This window comes from Eulemur rufifrons, chromosome 18 (assembly GCF_041146395.1).
Source record: "Eulemur rufifrons isolate Redbay chromosome 18, OSU_ERuf_1, whole genome shotgun sequence".
Taxonomy (NCBI): Eukaryota; Metazoa; Chordata; class Mammalia; order Primates; family Lemuridae; genus Eulemur; species Eulemur rufifrons.
In genome coordinates, this window is record NC_091000.1 from 71063325 (window position 1) to 71083229 (window position 19905).

Below are 19905 nucleotides of genomic sequence, written 5' to 3' on the forward strand. Positions count from 1 at the left end.
CTTGGTCTTAGGTCACCCTCGTGGCTCACTTAAACTCACCAGAAGGTAACTTCTCAAAATATAGATGTACTGTGTGTTCATTAGCCACATCTTTCCCAAACACTTCATTGATATTTTGAGCTGTCTGTGCTGCATTGGTTCCACAATGGAACTCATTTATAACACGAATTTTTGACTTACCCATGGTTTCACAAAAATTGCTCTAAAAATAAATTTGAAAGATAATCACAAGCCAAGACATGCATTTGAAAGAATGAGGATGTATCTTCACAATAAAATAAAATAAGAAGTGTGAAAGTGAAATGTCAGAGATATCAATTGTCAACCTTAGTACTTAAGGAAATCGGACATTCCATGCTTAATAACTTTAATATAAAAAAGACTTTATTCTATTGCTTACTCATCTTCCATACTACAATACATAATTTGAATTAAAAATACACATTAGGTTTAGATACCAGAAAAGAGTATAGAAGATTTAATAGAGAACTGAAATGATGATGAGTTATATTTGTCCATAAACTATTGCTTTATTATCATATTTGAAAATTTCTTTTTGTATATAAATGACAATTAAAAGATTCTCAGAAGAAAAATCACTAGGCTGAATGGATTAAAAGCTATTCGCTGAGGTGCTTTCCCCATTGGCTTCATTGGATTTTCTGTCAATAAAACAGAACAGGTAAGAGCTCACTTTCATTTCAAGGTGAAGAAATAATTGAATCAACACTAAAATATATTTTGATTGATACATACGGCCAGGTTTAACAAGTTGTGGAGTCCCTAAAACAGAAAAAAAAAAAGGTTACTACTATAAAGTGGAAAGCATTCATTTGCTTTTCTCGCTTTTAGAATAAGATAAGCAACTTAGGAAAAACTGACTTAAGAAAATGGAAGCTTCCTACTCAATCCCATAGAACTTAAAAGTCTTTATGATGCTCCCTCCCAAAATTGTCCTGTCAACAAATATTTCTAGAACACCTCTTGTGTGGAAAGCACAAAAGTCACAAACAGACAAAACTAGGAAGGAGCTAACTTTATTTCTGGCACTCCATCATGCCCAATTCAAGTCCCTGAAAAAATGGAATTTCATGTCAAGTATTGTGTACCCAGAACCCTCTGTTAACAATCTCTTTCATTTCTGTGACCGTCCTTGCTCCAAATACTGCTCCATGTCTTTCCCATGTCAAATTCTTCTCCCCAGTTTACCATGCTGTTAGGATCCTGCACTTCTTTAGGAATCCATTTGCTTTTTAAATTCATTTATGTATTTTTTGAGTTTCAACTACATAATTGAGTATGATTCTAGGCTGTGGATATAATGGTTATCAGGAAAAAATAAAGTTCCTTTCATTATAGGAAAGTCAGGGGAGAAGAATCTATTATCAATTTTTAAATTGAATAAATAAATAAAATGAATAAAAATAATAATTTCAGAGAATAAATGCTATGAAAATATAAACCAGGCTAAATGATAGAAAATAATGAGGAACTTAATTATAATGATAGCTAATATGTATGGAGAATTTACTTTGTTTTAGGCTCAAATAACTTTGCATAATTTATTCTACTTAATCCTTTTATTCACCTCTTCAGTTAAGCCATCTGACTCCCAGACTCATATTTAACCATTATGCTATATCTCCTGTCTCTCAAACAATAGAAATCAGCCAAGCTAAAACTTGTTTTCTTATAAAGACTGATTAACAAAAAAGAGAAAAAGCACAAATCAAAAGCCATAGAACAAAAATGGAATATAACTACAGAGAGAGCACAAATAAAAATATCAGAATTTTTTTAAATGTGCATAAAACAGAAAATTTGCTCTTTCTCCAAAACCTGAATATTCCATAACCATTAAAGAAATTAAGTCAGTAATTAAAATTTATAAACATATAATACATGAGTTATAAAATGAAATGGTTTTATAGAAAATGCCTCCCAAACATTCAAAAATGAAATAATCAGAATTTTATACAAACTATAACCAAAATATTAAAAGAAGTAATATTCACAACTGCCAAGTTTTTTTATGAAGTTACTACAATCTTGATGTCAAAATCATATAAACAGAAATGAAGAAGGAAAATTATAGGTCAGTCATAATTCTAAAATTAAACACAAAAATTGTAAATAAAATGTTCACAAGAATCTATTCATCTACAAAATAAACCTCATGACCAAATTGGATTTATCACAGGAATGAAGGAATAATTTCATATTGGATTACTGGACCATCATTTAACTCTTGGTGCCTTTTGAAATTTTACAGCATAGCTGTGTTGCATCAGAAATCCTTTGATATAGTTTAGAACATTAAGACATTAAAGGAAAAAATTTAGGATCATTTCAAGAGATGCAGGAGAAATACTGTAAAAATTTAACATTCACTCACAGAAACAACTTTTAGCAAAATAAGGAAAAGAGAAAACTGTCATAACCTGGCAATGAGGACCCATTAAAACAATCTAAAATAAATATACACAATGGTGAAACATTGTCTTTAAAGTCAGGAACAATTGAAGGGTGTCCACTATTACAGCTTATGTTCAGCATTGCACTGCAGAATGAACTATTAATATTAGTAAGATAAATAATGTATATAAAGATTAGAAGTAAGAACAAAACTTAGATTTTTTTAACAGAAAACATGGTTGTCAATATAGAAAATCCAAGAGAATCAATACACTAACTATCAGAAATAACAAGAGACTTTGGTAAGATTTCTGAATAATAAACTACTATAAAAAGAATTTATATTTCTATAAACCAGTAAAATCAGTTAGAAAATATAATTTTAAAATATTTATAATAGTAACAAATATATGTCCAATTTGATATGCAAGATCTTTACTGAAAAAAATTTCAAAACGTTACTCAAAGATGTCTAAAAAGACCTAAACAAAGCATTTATTTTAACAGAAATAGTCATTGTTGTAAAGATGTTAATTCTTCCCAAATTTAGGTACAAATTCAATGTTCAGTCATGCACCACATAACAATATTTCAGCCAATGACAGACCACATATACAATAGTGGTGCCATGAAATCATAATGAAGATGAAAAATTCCTGTTGCCTAGTGACATTGCATCACACCACAAAGCATCAGTCACGTGCTTGTGGTGATGCTGGAATAAACAGCCTACTGCACTGCCAGCCATACAAAAGTAAAGCAGGTATGGGTATAGTACATATGGTACATAATACTCGATAATGATAATAAACAACTCTGTTACTGGTGTATGTATTTATGTTTACTGTGCTATACTTTTATCATTATTTTAGAACATGCTCCTTCTACTTATAAAAAAGAGTTAACTCTAAAACAGCCTCAGGCGGGTCCTTCGGAGGACCAGAAGAAGGCACTGTCACCATAGGAGGTCACAGCTCCATGCGTGCCATTGCCCCTGAAGACCTTCCAGAGGGCCAAGACACGGAGTGGAAGACAGTGATACCGATCATCCTGCCCCTGTGGAGGCCTAGGTAACTGAATGTGTTTTTGTCTTAGTTTTTAATGAAAACGTTTAAAAAGAGGAAATAATTGAAAATAGAAAAAAGCTTATAGATGAGGATATAAAGAAACAAAATACTTTTTTACAGCTATACATTGTGTTTGTGTTTTAAGCTAAGTGTTACTACAAAGAGTCAAAAGTTTTTAAAAATTAAAAAGTTTATAAAGATGTTACAGTAAGCTAAGGTTAATTTATTATTGAAGAAAGAAATTTTTAGAAATAAATTAGTGATGCCCAAGCGTGCAGTGTTTATGAAGTCTACAGCAGGGTACAGCTGTGTCCTGGGCCTTCACATTCACTCCCCTCTCACTCACTGACTCCCCAGAGCAACTTCTAATCCTGCAAGCTCAATTCATGGCACATGTCCTAAACAGGTACAGCATTTCTTGTCTTTTATACTGTATTTTCACTGTACCTTTCCTATGTTTACGTATGTTTAGATACACAAATACTTACAATTGTGTTCCAATTACCTAAGGTATTCAGTACAGTAACATGCTGTACTGGGCTGTAGCCTAGGAACAATAGGCCACAGCATACAGCCCAGGTGTGCAGTAGTCTGTACCATGTAGGTTTGTGCAGGTACACTCTATGATGTTCACACCACCACAAAATTGCCTAAGGATACATTTCTCAGAGCATATCCCTGTCCTTAAGCAATGCATGACTGTAATTCCAACCAAAATTTTAACTAGGGCTTCTGTGGAATTAACAAACTTATTCTAAAATTAATTTGTAAGAATGAAGGACCAAGAATAGTCAAATAATTTTAGAATAATTTGGAAAAAGAACATGTTGGTGAAACGCCTCCAAATGGGTATCAAACTTATTGTAGCCTTTGCAGTCTCTCTGGTGCTGTTTTGGAGGCTGTGGACAATGGCTGCTTATGTGTCCTGGATGGAGCAACTTGTGACAGTAAAGGTCTCTCATCAAGAACAACCAGAAAATCCGAATAAAATACAACAAAATATGGTTTAAGAGCATCAGAGATTTGCTAAGGCAACAAAAGCTAGAGGCACCGAGATTGCAGAGCAGATGTGCTCATGTTATGAAAGTGGCTTTTTCCTGGGACCCCCCTGCTGGTCCTGGACTCAGATCTGAGGCTGAAAATCTGGACTTTGCCCAGGTAGAGGCAAATTCTGGAGAAACAGGGAAACCAGTAGAGTTTTTGGTGGCCTTGCAAGGTACAGAGACAACACTGAAGAATGAAGGGGTCAAGATCCAGGTAGAGGAGGCAGGTGGAGAAGTGAGCCTGAGAGTTTCCCATTTTATACTCAAGTTATTAGTATTTGCTTAATTTTGAAACTATGAGGGGCAGGCTGCTTAAAACCTAGGCTCAAAGGCTCTGGAAAGCAAGACAGTTTTCAGCAATTTCAGAGTACTAAAGCAATAAGGATTGGAGTTCAGAACCCACCAGCAAAAGGCCCCAGTGAACATACCAGGCTCTCGCTGGAAACCGTGCACGTCTGCACCTGTGGAGCAGGGGCAGTGAAGGCAGACTAAGCTGACAGTTCTACCCAGCCTCAGCTGCATTGTGTCTGGATAGAGGTGAACAACCCTGACTCTAACCGTTCAGCAGAGGAAAAGGTAGAAACTTCTACATTTTTGTTTTATGTGTGTTGTTAAGTGTTCACTAAACACTAAGGCATACCAAGTGTTTCCATGATCTACTGCTGTAAAGCAAACTTCTCCAAAATGTAATGGCTTAAAACCCAAAGAAGTAGACCTACCATTTGATCCAGCAATCCCTTTATTGGGCATCTACCCAAAAGAACAAAAGACATTCTATAACAAAGACATCTGCACCCGAATGTTTATAGCAGCACGATTCACAATTGCAAAGATGTGGAAACAACCCAAGTGCCCATCAATACATGAGTGGATTAATAAAATGCGGTATATGTATACCATGGAGTATTACTCAGCTATAAGAAATAACGGTGATATAGAATCTCTTATGTTCTCCTGGATAGAGCTGGAACCCATTCTACTAAGTGAAGTATCCCAAGAATGGAAAAATAAGCACCACATGTACTCACCATCAAATTGGTTTCATTGATCATCACCTAAGAGCACATTTAGGAATAACATTAATCGGGTGTCGGGCAGATGGGGGGTGGGAGGGCATGGGTTTCTACATACATAATGAGTGTGATGTGCACCGTCTAGGGGATGGACATGCTTGAAGCTCTGACTCAGAGGGGGGAGGGTGGGCAAGGCCAATATACATAACCTAAACTTCTGTACCCCAATAATATGCTGAAATAAAAAAAACCCCAAACAACATATTAGTATTTCTTACAATTACAGGGATTCCTGGCTGTGCTAGGTAATTCCTCTGCTATATGCAGTGTCACAGGTTCAATGTCATGGCTGCATTTACCTGGAGCTCAATGGAGTTGAGCAGCAAAGTCCCCTCCTTCTCCTTAGCCGTTCTCAAAGTGGCCTTTTCAGCAGGAGAACATGGATTCTTTGTATGTTGGGCAGCTTTTAACAGAGCAAAAGCTACAGCTGTCAGGTCTTCTCAAGGGTAGACCCAGAACTGATACAATATCAAGTCCTTATTCACGGTGGGGGTGGGGCGGGGAACAGTCTTCCCTTCTTGATGGGCGGACTGGCATGTACTGGCAAGGAAGGGTTGGGAGAAACTGTTGGTGGCCATTTGAAGACAATTCACCACACTAAGAAACAGACTATTACCAAAACCAAGAGAAAACAAAAGAAAACAAACTGGAAACTAGAAACGGACCTACAGGTGATCCAGATGTTGAAGTCTTTAGAAGGAGGTTGGAGTATTTGAGGATGGTGACACCAGAGCTCAGGGTGTCCAAGAGAGGATAACAAAAGATATGGTGAGAGAGAGAGACAGCACGAGCCAGGTCATGTTTGACTTGTCAGCCACATGGGATAGAATCTGATTTTTCCTTAATTGGAATAAGAAGCAATTGAGGGATGTAAGAAAAAGAGTGATTTGATCAGACTTTCTTTCTGTAAAACAATTTGGAATACAATACAAGAAGAGAAGTGGGAGAGACTGCACTAGTTCAGACAAGAAGTGTCGGTGGCCTGGATACTGGCAGGAAAGAGAAGTGCAAACAAGGAATGTGTCATTGTTACCTTCACATCCCTTTAACTAGGAAGCATTAGTTTGCCAACAGGAGGTAAACGGTAAATTTATTTTTAAAACTGCTTTGAATTAAATCTGAAATTAGAGAGACCATACTACTAATACATTTTTAATTAAAGTATAATTTGAATAGAGAAAAATCCATGTCTCATAAATGGAAAGATTGATGAATTATTACAAAGTGAGCATACCTAGGTGGCCACAGAATCAGTCAGAAAGTCCTTTCAGTGTCCTCTTCCATTCACTAACTCCTTCCTCTGCAAAGGCACCCACTGTCCTGACTCCACACATGGATTATCTGTGCCTGATTTGGAACGGACTCATTTACTGTGCGTTCCTTAGGTCTGTCTTCTTTCATGGCCCCACACTTTTGTTTCTTTACAATTTCCAAATTGTCTACTCTCTGTGCCCTTTTCACTTCGGGCTCCGCCAAAGGTTTAGATATTTACCCATAAAAAGTATCTTTGTTTTGAGACCCAAGAAGCTGATGATGGAAGAGAACCTGTTAGTTTTAAGTCACAGTTAATTTGGACATTGATTAATGTATTACATGTGAATGAGGCACTATTCTTATCATAACTAGTAAAAGGCAGTGAGTGAAAAAATACAGATAAGAAACATGTCAAGCAATAGTGATTTTGGTGGCTGCAAACGGGATCACAGTTGTACTTCATTCCTTTCTGCTCTTTTGTTTGAGAAGGAAAATAATCAGTGACAAAAACAAGGGATCATCTACGTTCCACTGCAATAATTTATGACAAATGTTTTATATAGCAGCAATCAAATCTTATCCATAAATTATAAACCTGAGAAGATAAATTTGAAAATATAATGAATTTATGGAAACTTTACTGTCCAAATAAAATGTTATGATTATTTTTTTTCCTTTTTGCTTACTGCAGAGCTTCATTACACATTTCTCCTTTTCTGAGCACAGAGAGCAAGATGCTCCTCTTGTGTAAGGGGGCATATTTGCAAAATTTCCTCTGTAAAAGAAAGAAACATTTGTTAGCCAAATGGCTATTCATTTAACTTTTCTAAGTTTGTGCATTCATTTATGCAAGTTGTTTTTGTTGAGTCCAGAGCCGAGAGGGAGACACATGAAGCCTCAGGTGTAGCAAGATGCCATTTATTTTGAACATCTGGGTGCAGATGGGTGGAGGCCAAAAAAAGCGTCCCACAAGGGAGGGGAAACCCTTGAGTTTTACAGAGGGTTTTCTGGGGGGAGTGACTAACACCTGCAGAGACAGGGGAGGGGGTAGCCTCGGTCCTTATGGGGGGGCGAGGAATGCCGGCATCACTGCAGCTGTCTGTGGTCGAAGTCAGCTTTATGACCTTGGACTCTCCACACTCCCACGGCTTTTGTTTCACAGGCTTTATGCTCACTATCTAAGTATTATGTCCTACGCATACTTTTTGTGTTCTCATCCCAAGCCAACTTAACAGCTTTGGTCCTTCACTAAGTCATAAATGTTGAAAAGGAAAAGAACAACTTTTGTCCCAATTTTATGCTCATTTCTCTTATAAAAAGAAACTATCAAAACTGCTCTATACAGGAAGTCCCTAAACCATGTGACAGTTATGTTCTTAAATAGTCCATAGAAGACAAATTAGATGTGAGTTCAATGTAATTATTCATGTGATATCCACAATGTTTTTGTCATAGACACTATAATTATTTCATTTTGTAAATGGCATAAATGAAATTTAAACTGCAAATGAAAACATGCGCTTTATAGTTTAGTTTAAAAATACAAAGAATAGGGTGCAGTGGCTCATGCCTATAATCCCAGCACTTTGGGAGGCCAAGGTGGGAGCATTGCTAAGGCCAAGAGTTCAAGACCAGCCTGGGCAACATAGTGAGACCTCGTCTCTACAAAAATAGAAAAAAGTACAAAGAACAGTCTTTATCTAGTTCTATTTGATGATGTACCAAAAGGCCTACTTTTCAGTAATATAAGCCAATACATATTAGCAAGCTTCATTTTTTAATCTCTGTATCTGTGGAAAACTTAAAAAAGTGTTATCTGCCTTGAGTAAACAAAGAAAAACATAATAACATGGGTAGTATTCCATTGAAGAATGTGCCGCAATTTATTTATCCATTTATCCATTGATGAATATTTGGGTTGTTCAAGTTTTTGGCTGCTACAAATGAAGTTGCTATGAACATTTCAAACATTCGTGTGTAAGGCCTCATGTGGACACAGATCTAAGAGTGTGTGAGAATTCCAGGTCCTCCACACTGGAATGGCCATTCTCTAGCCATTCTGATAGTTGTGTAGTGGTACTTACTGTGGCTGTAACTTGTATTCTTACTGACTAATGATGTCGAGCATTTTTCGTGCGCTTATTTGCCACTCACATGTCTTTGTCAATCTTTTGGCCATTGTTAAGTTGTGTTTTGAGTTTTCTTAATATTGAGTTGTAAGAGTTCTTTCTCAATTCTCAGAAGCCCTTTATTTTGTTTTGCAGACTTTCTTTCACTCTGTTGCTTGTCTTTTCATCCTCTTAACGTGTCCTTGACTCGCAATTATTGTTCATTTTAATGGCATCCAGTTTATCAATTTGTTCTTTTATGTATCATGGCTTTGGTGTAGTAGTTAAAAAATCTTGGCTATCTAAAGGTGACAAAGGTTTTTGTTAATGTTTTCCTGTAAAAATTTTATACTTTTAGGTTTTACATTTAGGTCTATGATCCATTTTGAGTTAATTTTTTATGTTGTATAGATCCAAGTTACTTTTATCCACGTATGGATAACTAATTGTTCTAGCGCCATTTGCTGAAAATGTTATCTTTTCCCACCACATTGCCTCTGTGCATTTGTGAAAAATCAGTGGAACATGTGTGGTCAACCATATGTGGGTTTATTTCTGGACTCTGTATTCTGTTCCACTGGTATATTTGCCTAAATTTTTGCCAATACTACAATGTTGTGATTACACTATAGTTTTAATAATTATTGAAAACAATATTAGCCTTTCAAACTTGTTTTTAGACTCTTCTAAATCTTTGCATTTCTATATGAATTTTCTGATCAGCTTGCTAATTTCTACAATAAAAGTCTGCTGAGATATTTATTGCGACTGTATTTAATTCACAGATCAATTCATCAAAAAAATGACATCTTAATACTCAGTCATAACAATATTGAGTCATGAACAATGTATATCTCTCTAGTTATTTGTGTCTGTTAATGTGGTCAATATTATGTAGTTTTCAGTGTACAGATCTTTCTCCTCTGCTGCCAGATTTATCCCTAGATAATTTGTATTTTTGATGCTGTTATAAAGATATTGTTATTTTAATTCAATTTCTGATTGTTAAAGTGACTGACAATGAGAGTCACACTCAACTGAGGTTTATTAAGCCAAGATTTTAAGGACAACCCTGGAAAAAGCACAACCCACAATGTATCTGTTGTGGACTTGTTATTGAAAGGAATTTTTAATCAGGAGAATGGGAGAAATTGCCCCATATCCATCTCTCCAACTAATGGAGATCATGGACTTTTTAAGGAGGGGCCATGTGCCTTGGGGCAGGTTGTGGGGGATGGTGAGTCTTGGAGGCAGAAAATCTGCCCAGGGGACTTCAGAATCTCAACTCCTTTACCTTGCAGAAAATCCACCACTTCTGGGTAACAACTGAAAAGGTCAAGTATTTAGTTGAGGGAGAAGATTATAAAAATAGATACGGGCCATTGAGATTTGTTCACGGAGCCGGTTACAGGCTCTCCATGGAAGAGGTTGAAAACTTCACATTTAAAGGGGAAAGGGAGTGTACAGGACAAAGCGAGGGGTGAAGGAGGTGAGCAGAGAGGTAGTTGATGGTGAAGTTCTTGTGAAGTTCATTTGGTGCTCAGTAAATCTACGTAGGATAAGATGAACATTCAAAAATCAGGGTAGAGGAAATAGTCAATGTTGTGATCTTCTCAGGGTGGGTAGAAGAGTGATCATATCTCTTCCTTGGTTTGCAACTGTGCAGATAAACTTGTAATTGACATTTCAGAGTTTATTTAGGCTACAGTCCTAAGATTATAATTGACATACACTCATTTTATAGGGGCTGTATATCTTGAAGGATTTTTATGGCACCCTTAGGTCCATTTCTCCAACTCAGGGAATTTACCAACCTCTACCTTAGTTCCCTCTCCATGTGCCATGGCCTGAAAACCCTCTCAAGGTAGCAAGCTGGACCAATTATAGGGCTATTTTTTTTTTTTTTTTCATTTTCTGTTTCTCAGAGATCACAGGCCTTCTTTTATGATAGCCAGTGTCTTAAAATCTGTTGTTTTATATATTTTGTCTGTTTTCTTTTTGCCGTTGTTGTTTCAGGTGGTAGGGTATATCACTCCCCATTACTTGGCCAGGAGTGAATGTAATAATATCCTCTTATGATTTCAGACCCATAAGAAATCTGTTATGTAAATCTGTCAGATTTACCTCTAGATAATTTAATTTATATCTTTGATGCTGTTATAAGTGGTATTGGGAAGTTCATTTGGTGCCCAGCAAATCTACATAATTTGTTCGGACCCCCATACCTGACTTATTCAAGGTAACATGGGGCTTTAACTGTTTTTCTCATCAAATTTTGACCTTAATCCCCCATTATTTGTTTTTCTCTTTCCCTTTTAAATTCAGTGACTAGTCTCCTTAAGAGAAAAGAGGGTAACAAATGTCAGCAGTTCTGCAATTCCTCTGGAATTTATAGAAATTGTACTCTGCCCCAGGAGACAATGGAAGAAAATAGAGATACACATTTCTATCTCTGCATAGTAATGTTTGGCATATCTCAGCTCCTTTTTGCTAGTTCTGTATATTTATTCTTTGTGTTTGTTTTTATCTTTCGTACAATTTTATTTTTAAATTTTTATTTGTTGAAGAGTTGGTTACGAATTGTTTTTATTTTCTTTCTTATACAGATCCACTGGGATTAGAGTTCCAGAAGTGCATTTTTGGTGACTTACATTAGGCTTATGCTATATTTCCAGTTATCAGAAAGGCAAATAAAAATTTTGTTATTCTTTTCTTGGGATAATGCACTTTTACCATCATTCTCCATCACTTTCTCATTCCACTTGTTATATTAGAGACGCATTTGTTGTAACAGAGAAAATGGCCTGAAAAACAGTAAAAATGTTTTCTGTCTCTTCAAAACCCCTCACCCTTTTTGAGAACTAAAACGTACATCCTTGCCTCAGGCCACCGGTCAGGAGGGGAAGGAGAGTGTCCTTTGTTCTTTGTGGCACAGGAGATGGCTCCAGGGAATTGCCTGGGCAGAGGTCATAAGATTGTCTTAGCTGAAGATGGGATGAGTCCGGGTGGAGGTCATGAGGTTGTTTTAGCCAAAGAAGGGATTATGGGAATAATCAGAACCTTCAAAAGCTCTGTACTCCTGCTCAGGGGGAGGACATTGGTACTTTGAGATGGGATTTTGCCAACCTCCTCATTTGCTGGCAAATTAACAAATCTCTCTTTCCTTCTCTTCAAACCACTTGTCCTCATTCTTCAGATGTGGCCTCAAGGACAAATGCCAAGCTTTCAGTAACACTGCCAACCTTTTTATATTCCAGTATTTAGAAATTACTGTGCCAATGTATTTTATATTATCTCTTTTTTACATAACAATATATCTTTCACTCTCAAGTTTAAATATCTTAAGACAGTTATAGGTATTCTTTACACAAGGCACTATTTTATTATCATCTTCTATTTTCACCTATTTCATTGTATTAGCATTGTAGAAGGAGAATTTACTTAACAAAAATATACCTGTCTCTAGTTTAAGATCCTTTTTTTTTTTTGAAACAATTGTTAATATTAATGTCTGTTTAAAATATTCTTTAAGAGCAAAATGACTTACGCAGGTCCATAGTTGCATACAAATATTGCAGTTGAAGGTCCCCCAAGGTTAGGACAAATTGCAACTGCACAACCAACTTTAGAGGATTTGGCCCAAACTACCTATAAGAAAAGCAATTTTAAAATAAAATACATAAAACAATTCTATGTAAACAATGCATTGTGGGAATACATATAATCTTTGTCATGCTATCAAAAAATAATGTACAAAAATATTTATTGGCTATTTTTTATAATTTTCAATATTTAATTTAAAATGATTATTTTGTTAAGGCTGCCTTTGTGAGGGCTACTTAACTAGTTTTTCCTCATTGATAATTCTCATAATTCAAAAGAAGAACATAAAATATAGCCAAAATCATAATATAATATATAGCCAAAATTACAATTTGTTCTGGATGATTTGTGAAATATGTTTTAATTTTCTCCATGAGCATATCATGCAAACAGCATTAACATCCAACTATAAATGAACACAACAACTCAGTTTTATTTGCTTTTCTCAGTAAAATTTTACACATTTTATAATTACATTTTTAGTTTTGTTGTCTTAACCGTATTCTCACTTTTGTCAAGTCACAAGAGACAAGTAGGGATTAAAAATATATTGAGTTAATTGAAAAAATATTCCTCCCATAAAGATGGTGAATCTTTATTTTTATCTAGTTGCAAAGAATAGCAAAGTTATTCAAAAGGAAGAAGATACCTATGGAAAACTGGCCATGGGAGAGAGATAAAAAGGGGAAGAACATTACTAATCCTTTGTGACAATGATAGAATGAAATTTTTCTTAATTTTCCAAGTGAATAAAAAGGCAAATACTGGTTTATTCCATCTGAAAAACAATCCAGGGGTATTTAATACAGAATAGATTTTGATGACAAAAATACATTTTTGAAACTTGTTTATTTTTACAGCTCTGTTAGCAAAATGTAATAACCTATTTCATAAACTGATGTGTTAATCACTTTTTACCATGGTCTTAATTTAGCCAGAGTTAATAGTTTTGTAAAAATATATTTCAATAGCTCTTTGATTGACTGAGATGCAGCAAAGTGCAGTAAAAAGCACACTGGACTGAAAATTAAGAGATGAGCTTTGCTTCCAATCATGTGTGTGGCTTTGGAGAGGGACACATCAATTCTGAGCTAGTTTATCATTTAATAAAATGAGATTAAGCTGGATCATTAAAAGATTCCTTTCCTTTTGAATATTTAAAAATATTAATAAACAATACAACTGCCAAGTATATATATTTTCAAGAAATCATATTTAACCACCCTATGAAATTCTATTTGCTTAATGTAACTAAATTGAGATCCTTCTTTGCCATTGAGACTGGTGAAAATAAATATTGACTATATATAGGCTTAAAATGTACTGCTTTCATTAAAGGAACTAGATGTAACATTAATATGAACATTGGATGTAACTCTAAAGCAAATAGCAGATAGTAAATGCAAGAAAATTTTATCTTATTTTGTTTAGAACATTGAGCAAGATATAACTGTTGAACTTGTAGGAAGAATGCAAGCATTTGTAATTATTTAAGCTTCTGTGTACTTTAGCCAATGAAGAGTAAGCTCCCATTTCTGATATAGCAATGTTAAGGGACAAGGGGCACTTGGGAACAGGTTCCTTTATCCTTACAACAAAAGAGAAGACAAAGGGTATATAAAGGTTCTGACTCAGCCTTGATGCCATATTAGTGATACTGTATTCTGCTTGTTATCAGGGCACCTGACACTTGATTCATTCTCTATTGCTATTCTCAACAATAGCCAAGCCACATTCTCTACCCACAATCTCTGTCCTGATGTCCTGGAGGGTGTTCATACTTAAAGCATCCTGTTGTATTTTCTTTCTCTCTCTCTCTATTTTTTTGTTTTGTTTTGTTTTTTTTGAGACAGAGTCTCACTCTGTCACCCAGGCTAGAGTGCCATGGTATCAGCCTAGCTCACAGCAACCTCAAAACTCTTGGGCTCAAGCGATCCTCCTGCCTCAGCCTCCCAAGTAGCTGGGAGTATAGGCATGTGCCACCACACCTGGCTAACTTTTTATATAGAGATTTTTAGTTGTTCAGCTACTTTCTTTCTATTTTAGTAGAGATGGGGTCTCTCTCTTGGTCAGGCTGGTCTCGAACTCCTGACCTCAAATGATCCTCCCACCTCGGCCTCCCAGAGTGCCAGGATTACAGGCGTGAGCGCCCAGCCAGCATCCTGTTGTAGAACAAAGAGTGAACAGAAGGGAACATGGAAGCTGCTACTCTTTGTTCACTGTACCTCTGATAAAAGTGATTCATTTTAAGACACTATATTTTAATTCAACTCATACAAATGGGTAAGTTTGGAGAAGTGAGCTCTTTCTGTTGCTTAAACAGGCCTTCCTAGGAGCTCAGTGCCATGTGTAGGATTAAATCTTGGCTAAAAAGGGAATTCTACTTTTCACTAAAAAGAAGTAGCAGGGACACATTTTACGTCTCTCTGAAACAAGGAATTGGGAAAAATTATAGGAAATAATGGTTTTCAGGGTACTGGACATTAGGCAACAAAAGATCATGTCCCTGAGAGATAAGGAAAAAAGATGTAAGCTGTGTAATTGTTCCAGCTTATTGCTCTCAGAGAGTTTCCAGATTATGGCTCAGGGAGTGGAAAACTAGAAGCTTGATGGACTCAAGGTAGTCAAGAGGGTTTGAACTGAGAGTCTGGGGGGACCAAGAAGGCAGAATTTAGAAGGCACAGTGCTGAAGAGGTGAGAATTGTGTGCGGCACAGCTGTGGAGGTCTGCAGAGGGTTCTCGTCTATTCAGAAGAGAACTAATCAGAACACGTATGTGAAGAAACTACTCTAGGACTGGAAAAGAACCACCTGTAAGAACTAGAGCAAACAATACTGAGGCTTACACAAAGCCAGGAGCAGGAACTGGAAAATGTCCCAATTCTCATGGTATTGGGTAGAGCATGCAGAAGAATCTTGCCTCAGTAAAGAGTGATAATTAGCTCTAGACCAAACACTGCTTTCATTCCACCTATTTTAAAGGGAGGAACCAAAAGGATCAAATTTCAGGTAACTTAGCTATGCCCCCAGAAGACAAATCAAGAATATTTATAGGTATACATAAATCCAGCACCCAACAAGGCAACATTTACAATGTTGGGAATATAATAAAACTTACTCAACATGATAGGAAGCAGAAAAATTTGATTAATAATGAAGAGAAAAATCAATCCATTGAAATAAACACAAGCTAACACAGACGCTAAAATTAGCAGGAAAAACATTAAAATCATTATTATAACTGTATTCCATATGCTTAAAAAGCTAGATGAAAGATTAAACACACGAGATATATACATTGAAGATACTTAACACAAATTAAACTTCTAGTGATGTAAACTTTAAAGGTAAACTAAATAGGACTAACAGTAAACATTACAGAAGAAAAGTTTAGTGAACTTAAAGATATGGCAATAAAACTATCTGAAATTAAATAGAGAAAAATTTCAAGAAAAAAAGAGACAGAGGTATCAGCAGTGGTTCAACTTTAAGTGGCATTCTGCATGGGTAACTGGACTCTGGGATGAAAGACAAGAGAGTAAGACAAAGAAATATTTCAAGAAACAATGGCCAACATTTTTCTAAATTTGATTTAACTATGGACTCACAGCTCCAAGAAACTCAGTGAACTGCAGCACAATATGAAAAAAAATTGTAGTAAATTACTGTTAAATTGCTCAAGACCTATGATAAAGGACAAAATTTAAAGGCAGCCAAAGAAAAAAGACATTACATACAAATGAATAACTAAGAGGGTTACAGTAGTTTCTTGTCGGAAGCAATGCAAGTAAGATGATAATGGAGTAAGCTTTCTATAGTTCAGAGAAAACAAACTCACTATGCAAAATCCTATTCTCAATAAAAATATCTTCCAATGAAGGTGAATTTTCTAGAAACTCAAAAGAAACTCAGAAGAAAATACTAAAAAAATTTTTCCTTCAGTTTAAATGTGCACAAATAAGACCTAACTAATGAGATGTCAAGTACTTACCTGTGTATAGTGGCCACAAACTTTGGAACATGATAGAGTATCAAAATCATAAAATTCAGTTTCGTTATACCAAGAAGTGATGGCAGCTTTTGGTGTAAATATCCTCATTCCACCTAACCAAATATTTTCTCCAACATATTCAAAAGCTGCATAGCATTCATATGATTTATCCAAACAGCTGTTATGTTCAAATTTGCACTTGTTTGCCCATGCTTTAGCCATCTTTGCTAAACCTGCATCCCAACTCTGAAAGATAAAAATAATTTAAATTTAATTGTGCATATTTGTTTGTATTAAAATTATTCCAGTAATGATAACCAATTAAATTTTGTTTAAATATATCATTTTAATAAAATAGTTTCTCCTTGGTATTTTTCACGTTCACAGTTAGTCATTTCCTTTTAGTTCTGCTTCAAAAACACTTAATACTCACTCTGTGACAGTTCATTATTATATTTCCAGTAACTAGCAGATGGCTTGTCACATTGGATATGCTCAAGAAATAAATCTTAATGCAGTTAAAATAAGTCAGAATTCAAAGTCCAGTAAATCAGAGGACCATGCAAATCAATCATAAGTAAAGGATGAATATTCACTGATAATTGAAAAGAAAAACCAGTAGGAATAGAAAGAATTTATTTAATTTGATCAAGAGTATCTACAAAAAAATACAACTCTCTATATAAAAATTAAACAGTAAAAGTATTCCCTCAAGGCTGGCAATGAAACAAGATGTCTGTTCTCATTATTTCTATTTAATAATGTATAAGAGGTTAGATGTATAATAAAATATAAGAGCTATTAATATACCTGACAAAATATATAAAATATATAAAGATTGAAATTATTCATTATCAACAGATGGCATAAGTGGATACATTAAAAATTCAAATGAATACATAAGCAAAACTATTAGAAATGAGTTAAATTATCAGAGTTCCCAGATGTAAGGAAAATATACTAAAGTAAATTGCATTTCCGTATATACCTTAAAAATGAATAGCATCAAAAATATCAAATATGTATAAACAAATCTAGTAAATGATATAAAAGAGGGCAACATTGAAAACTATACAACATCACTGAAAGAAATTTTAAAAGACCTAAACAAATGGAGAAGTATAAAATGTTCATGGATCAGAAGATAAAACATTGCAAAGAATGTTATCTTGATACTTATTTCTAACAAGAATCCAAGTAGCTGTTTTGGTGAAAATTGGCTATAAAATTTACATAGAAATGCACAGGACAAAGTATAATTAAGATACTTTTCTAAAAGTGGAAAACTGGAAACTTTCTCTACCAGATATTGAGATTTATCATAAAGCTACATTAAGATATTGTGATATTCACTGCTTCTATTCAACATAGTGCTGGAAATCCTGGCCAGGGCAATCAGACAAGAGAAAGAAATCTAGGGCATCCAAATGGAGGCAGAAGAGGTCAAGCTATCACTCTTTGCTAATGATATGATCTTATATCTAGAAAACCCCAAAGATTCTGCCATGAGACTACTGGAATTGACAAATAAATTAAGCAAAGTCTCAGGTTACAAAATCAATGTACAGAAATCAGTAGCATGCGTATACACCAACAACAGTCAAACTGAGAACCAAATAAAAGACTCAATACCCTTCATAATAGCAACAAACAAAGTAACATACCTAGGAATATATTAAACAAAGGAGTTAAAGGCCTCTGCAGGGAGAACTATAAAACACTGAGGAAGGAAATAGCTGAGAACGTAAACAGGTGGAAAACCATACCATACTCACGGGTCAGCAGAATCAACATTGTACAGATTCAATGCAATCCCTATTAAATTACCAACACCATTTTTCACAGATCTAGAAAAAATAATTCTATGCTTCATATGGAAACAAAGAAGACCCTGTATAAAAAAAGCAATCTTAAGCAAAAAGAACAAATTGGGAGGCATCAATTTACCAGACTTCAAGCTATACTACAAGGCTGTAGTAACTAAAACAGCCTGGTCCTGGCACAAGAACAGAAACATAGACCAATGGAACAGAACTGAGAACCCACATACAAAATCATCGTTATATACCCATCTAATCTTTGACAAAGCAGACAAAAACATACACTGGGGAAAATAATTCTTATTTAATAAATGGTGCTGGGAAAACTGGATAGCCACATGTAGAACACTGAAACAGGATCCAGACCTCTCACCTCTCACAAAAATCAACTCATGACAGATAACAGACTTAAATCTAAGGTGTGAAACTATAAGAATTTTAGAAGAAAATGTTGGAAAAACTCTTATAGACATTGGCCTAGGCAAAGAATTTATGAACAAGACCCCAAAGGCAATCACAGCAACAATAAAAATAAATAAATGGGACCTGATCAAATTTAAAAGCTTCTGCACAGCCAAGGAAACTGTCACAAGAGCAAACACACAACCTACAGAATGGGAGAAAATATTCACATGTTACACATCTGATAAAGGGCTGATAACTAGAATCTATGTAGAACTCAGGAAAATCAGCAAGAAAAACTCAAACAACCCTATCAAAAAGTGCGCTAAGGACATGAACACAAACTTTTCAAAAGAAGATAGCCAACAAACATATGAAAAAATGCTCAACATCTCTAATCATCAGGGAAATGCAAATCAAAACTGCAATGAGATATCACTTGTCCCCAGTGAGAATGGACTTTATCAAAAAGTCCCAAAACAATAAATGTTGGTGTGGATGTGGAGAGATAGGAACACTCATACACTCCTGGTGGGACTGCAAGTTAGTACAACCTCTGTGGCAAGCAATGTGGAGATTCTGCAAAGAGATACAAGTAGAAGTACCATTTGATTCAGTAATCCCATTACTGGCCATCTACCCAAAAGAACAAAAGACATTCTATAAAAATGACATCTGCACTAGAATGTTTATAGCAGCACAATTCACAATTGCAAAGATGTGGAAACAACCCAAGTGCCCATCAATATATGAGTCAATTAATAAAATGTGCTCTACGTATACCATGGAGTTCTATTCAGCCACAAAATACAATGGTGATCTAGCACCTCTTGTATTATCCTGGATAGAGCTGGAACACATTCTACTAAGTGAAGTATTCCAAGAATGGAGAAACAAGCACCACATGTACTCACCATCAAATTGGTCTTAACCGATCAACACCTAAGTGTACATATAGTAATAACATTCATTGGGTGTCGGGCATGTCGGGGAGTGGGGAGGAGGGAATGGGTATATACGCACCTAATGGGTGCGGTGTGCACTGTCTCGGGGTGGACACACTTGGAGCTCTGACTCAGGTAGGGCAAGGGCAATATATGTGATCTAAACATTTGTATGCCCGTACTATG

The 19905-nt window shown here is 35.5% G+C and overlaps 1 protein-coding gene across 2 annotated transcripts in view; it reads right to left on the reverse strand.

The window, feature by feature from the left end:
* Positions 1–573: 573 nt before the first annotated feature.
* Positions 574–19905, reverse strand: part of LOC138399101 (GLIPR1-like protein 1) — a 39156-nt gene continuing 19824 nt past the window's right edge. The window contains exons 2-6 of one of the 2 annotated variants that reach the window (XM_069493605.1): positions 16554–16799; positions 12508–12608; positions 7539–7627; positions 757–783; positions 574–662 (exon numbers count right to left, since the gene is read on the reverse strand). In XM_069493605.1, the coding sequence (XP_069349706.1) occupies positions 574–662; positions 757–783; positions 7539–7627; positions 12508–12608; positions 16554–16799 (552 nt within the window). The remainder of the gene's footprint in view (positions 663–756; positions 784–7538; positions 7628–12507; positions 12609–16553; positions 16800–19905) is intronic. The other variant, XM_069493606.1, reaches the window with a different exon arrangement.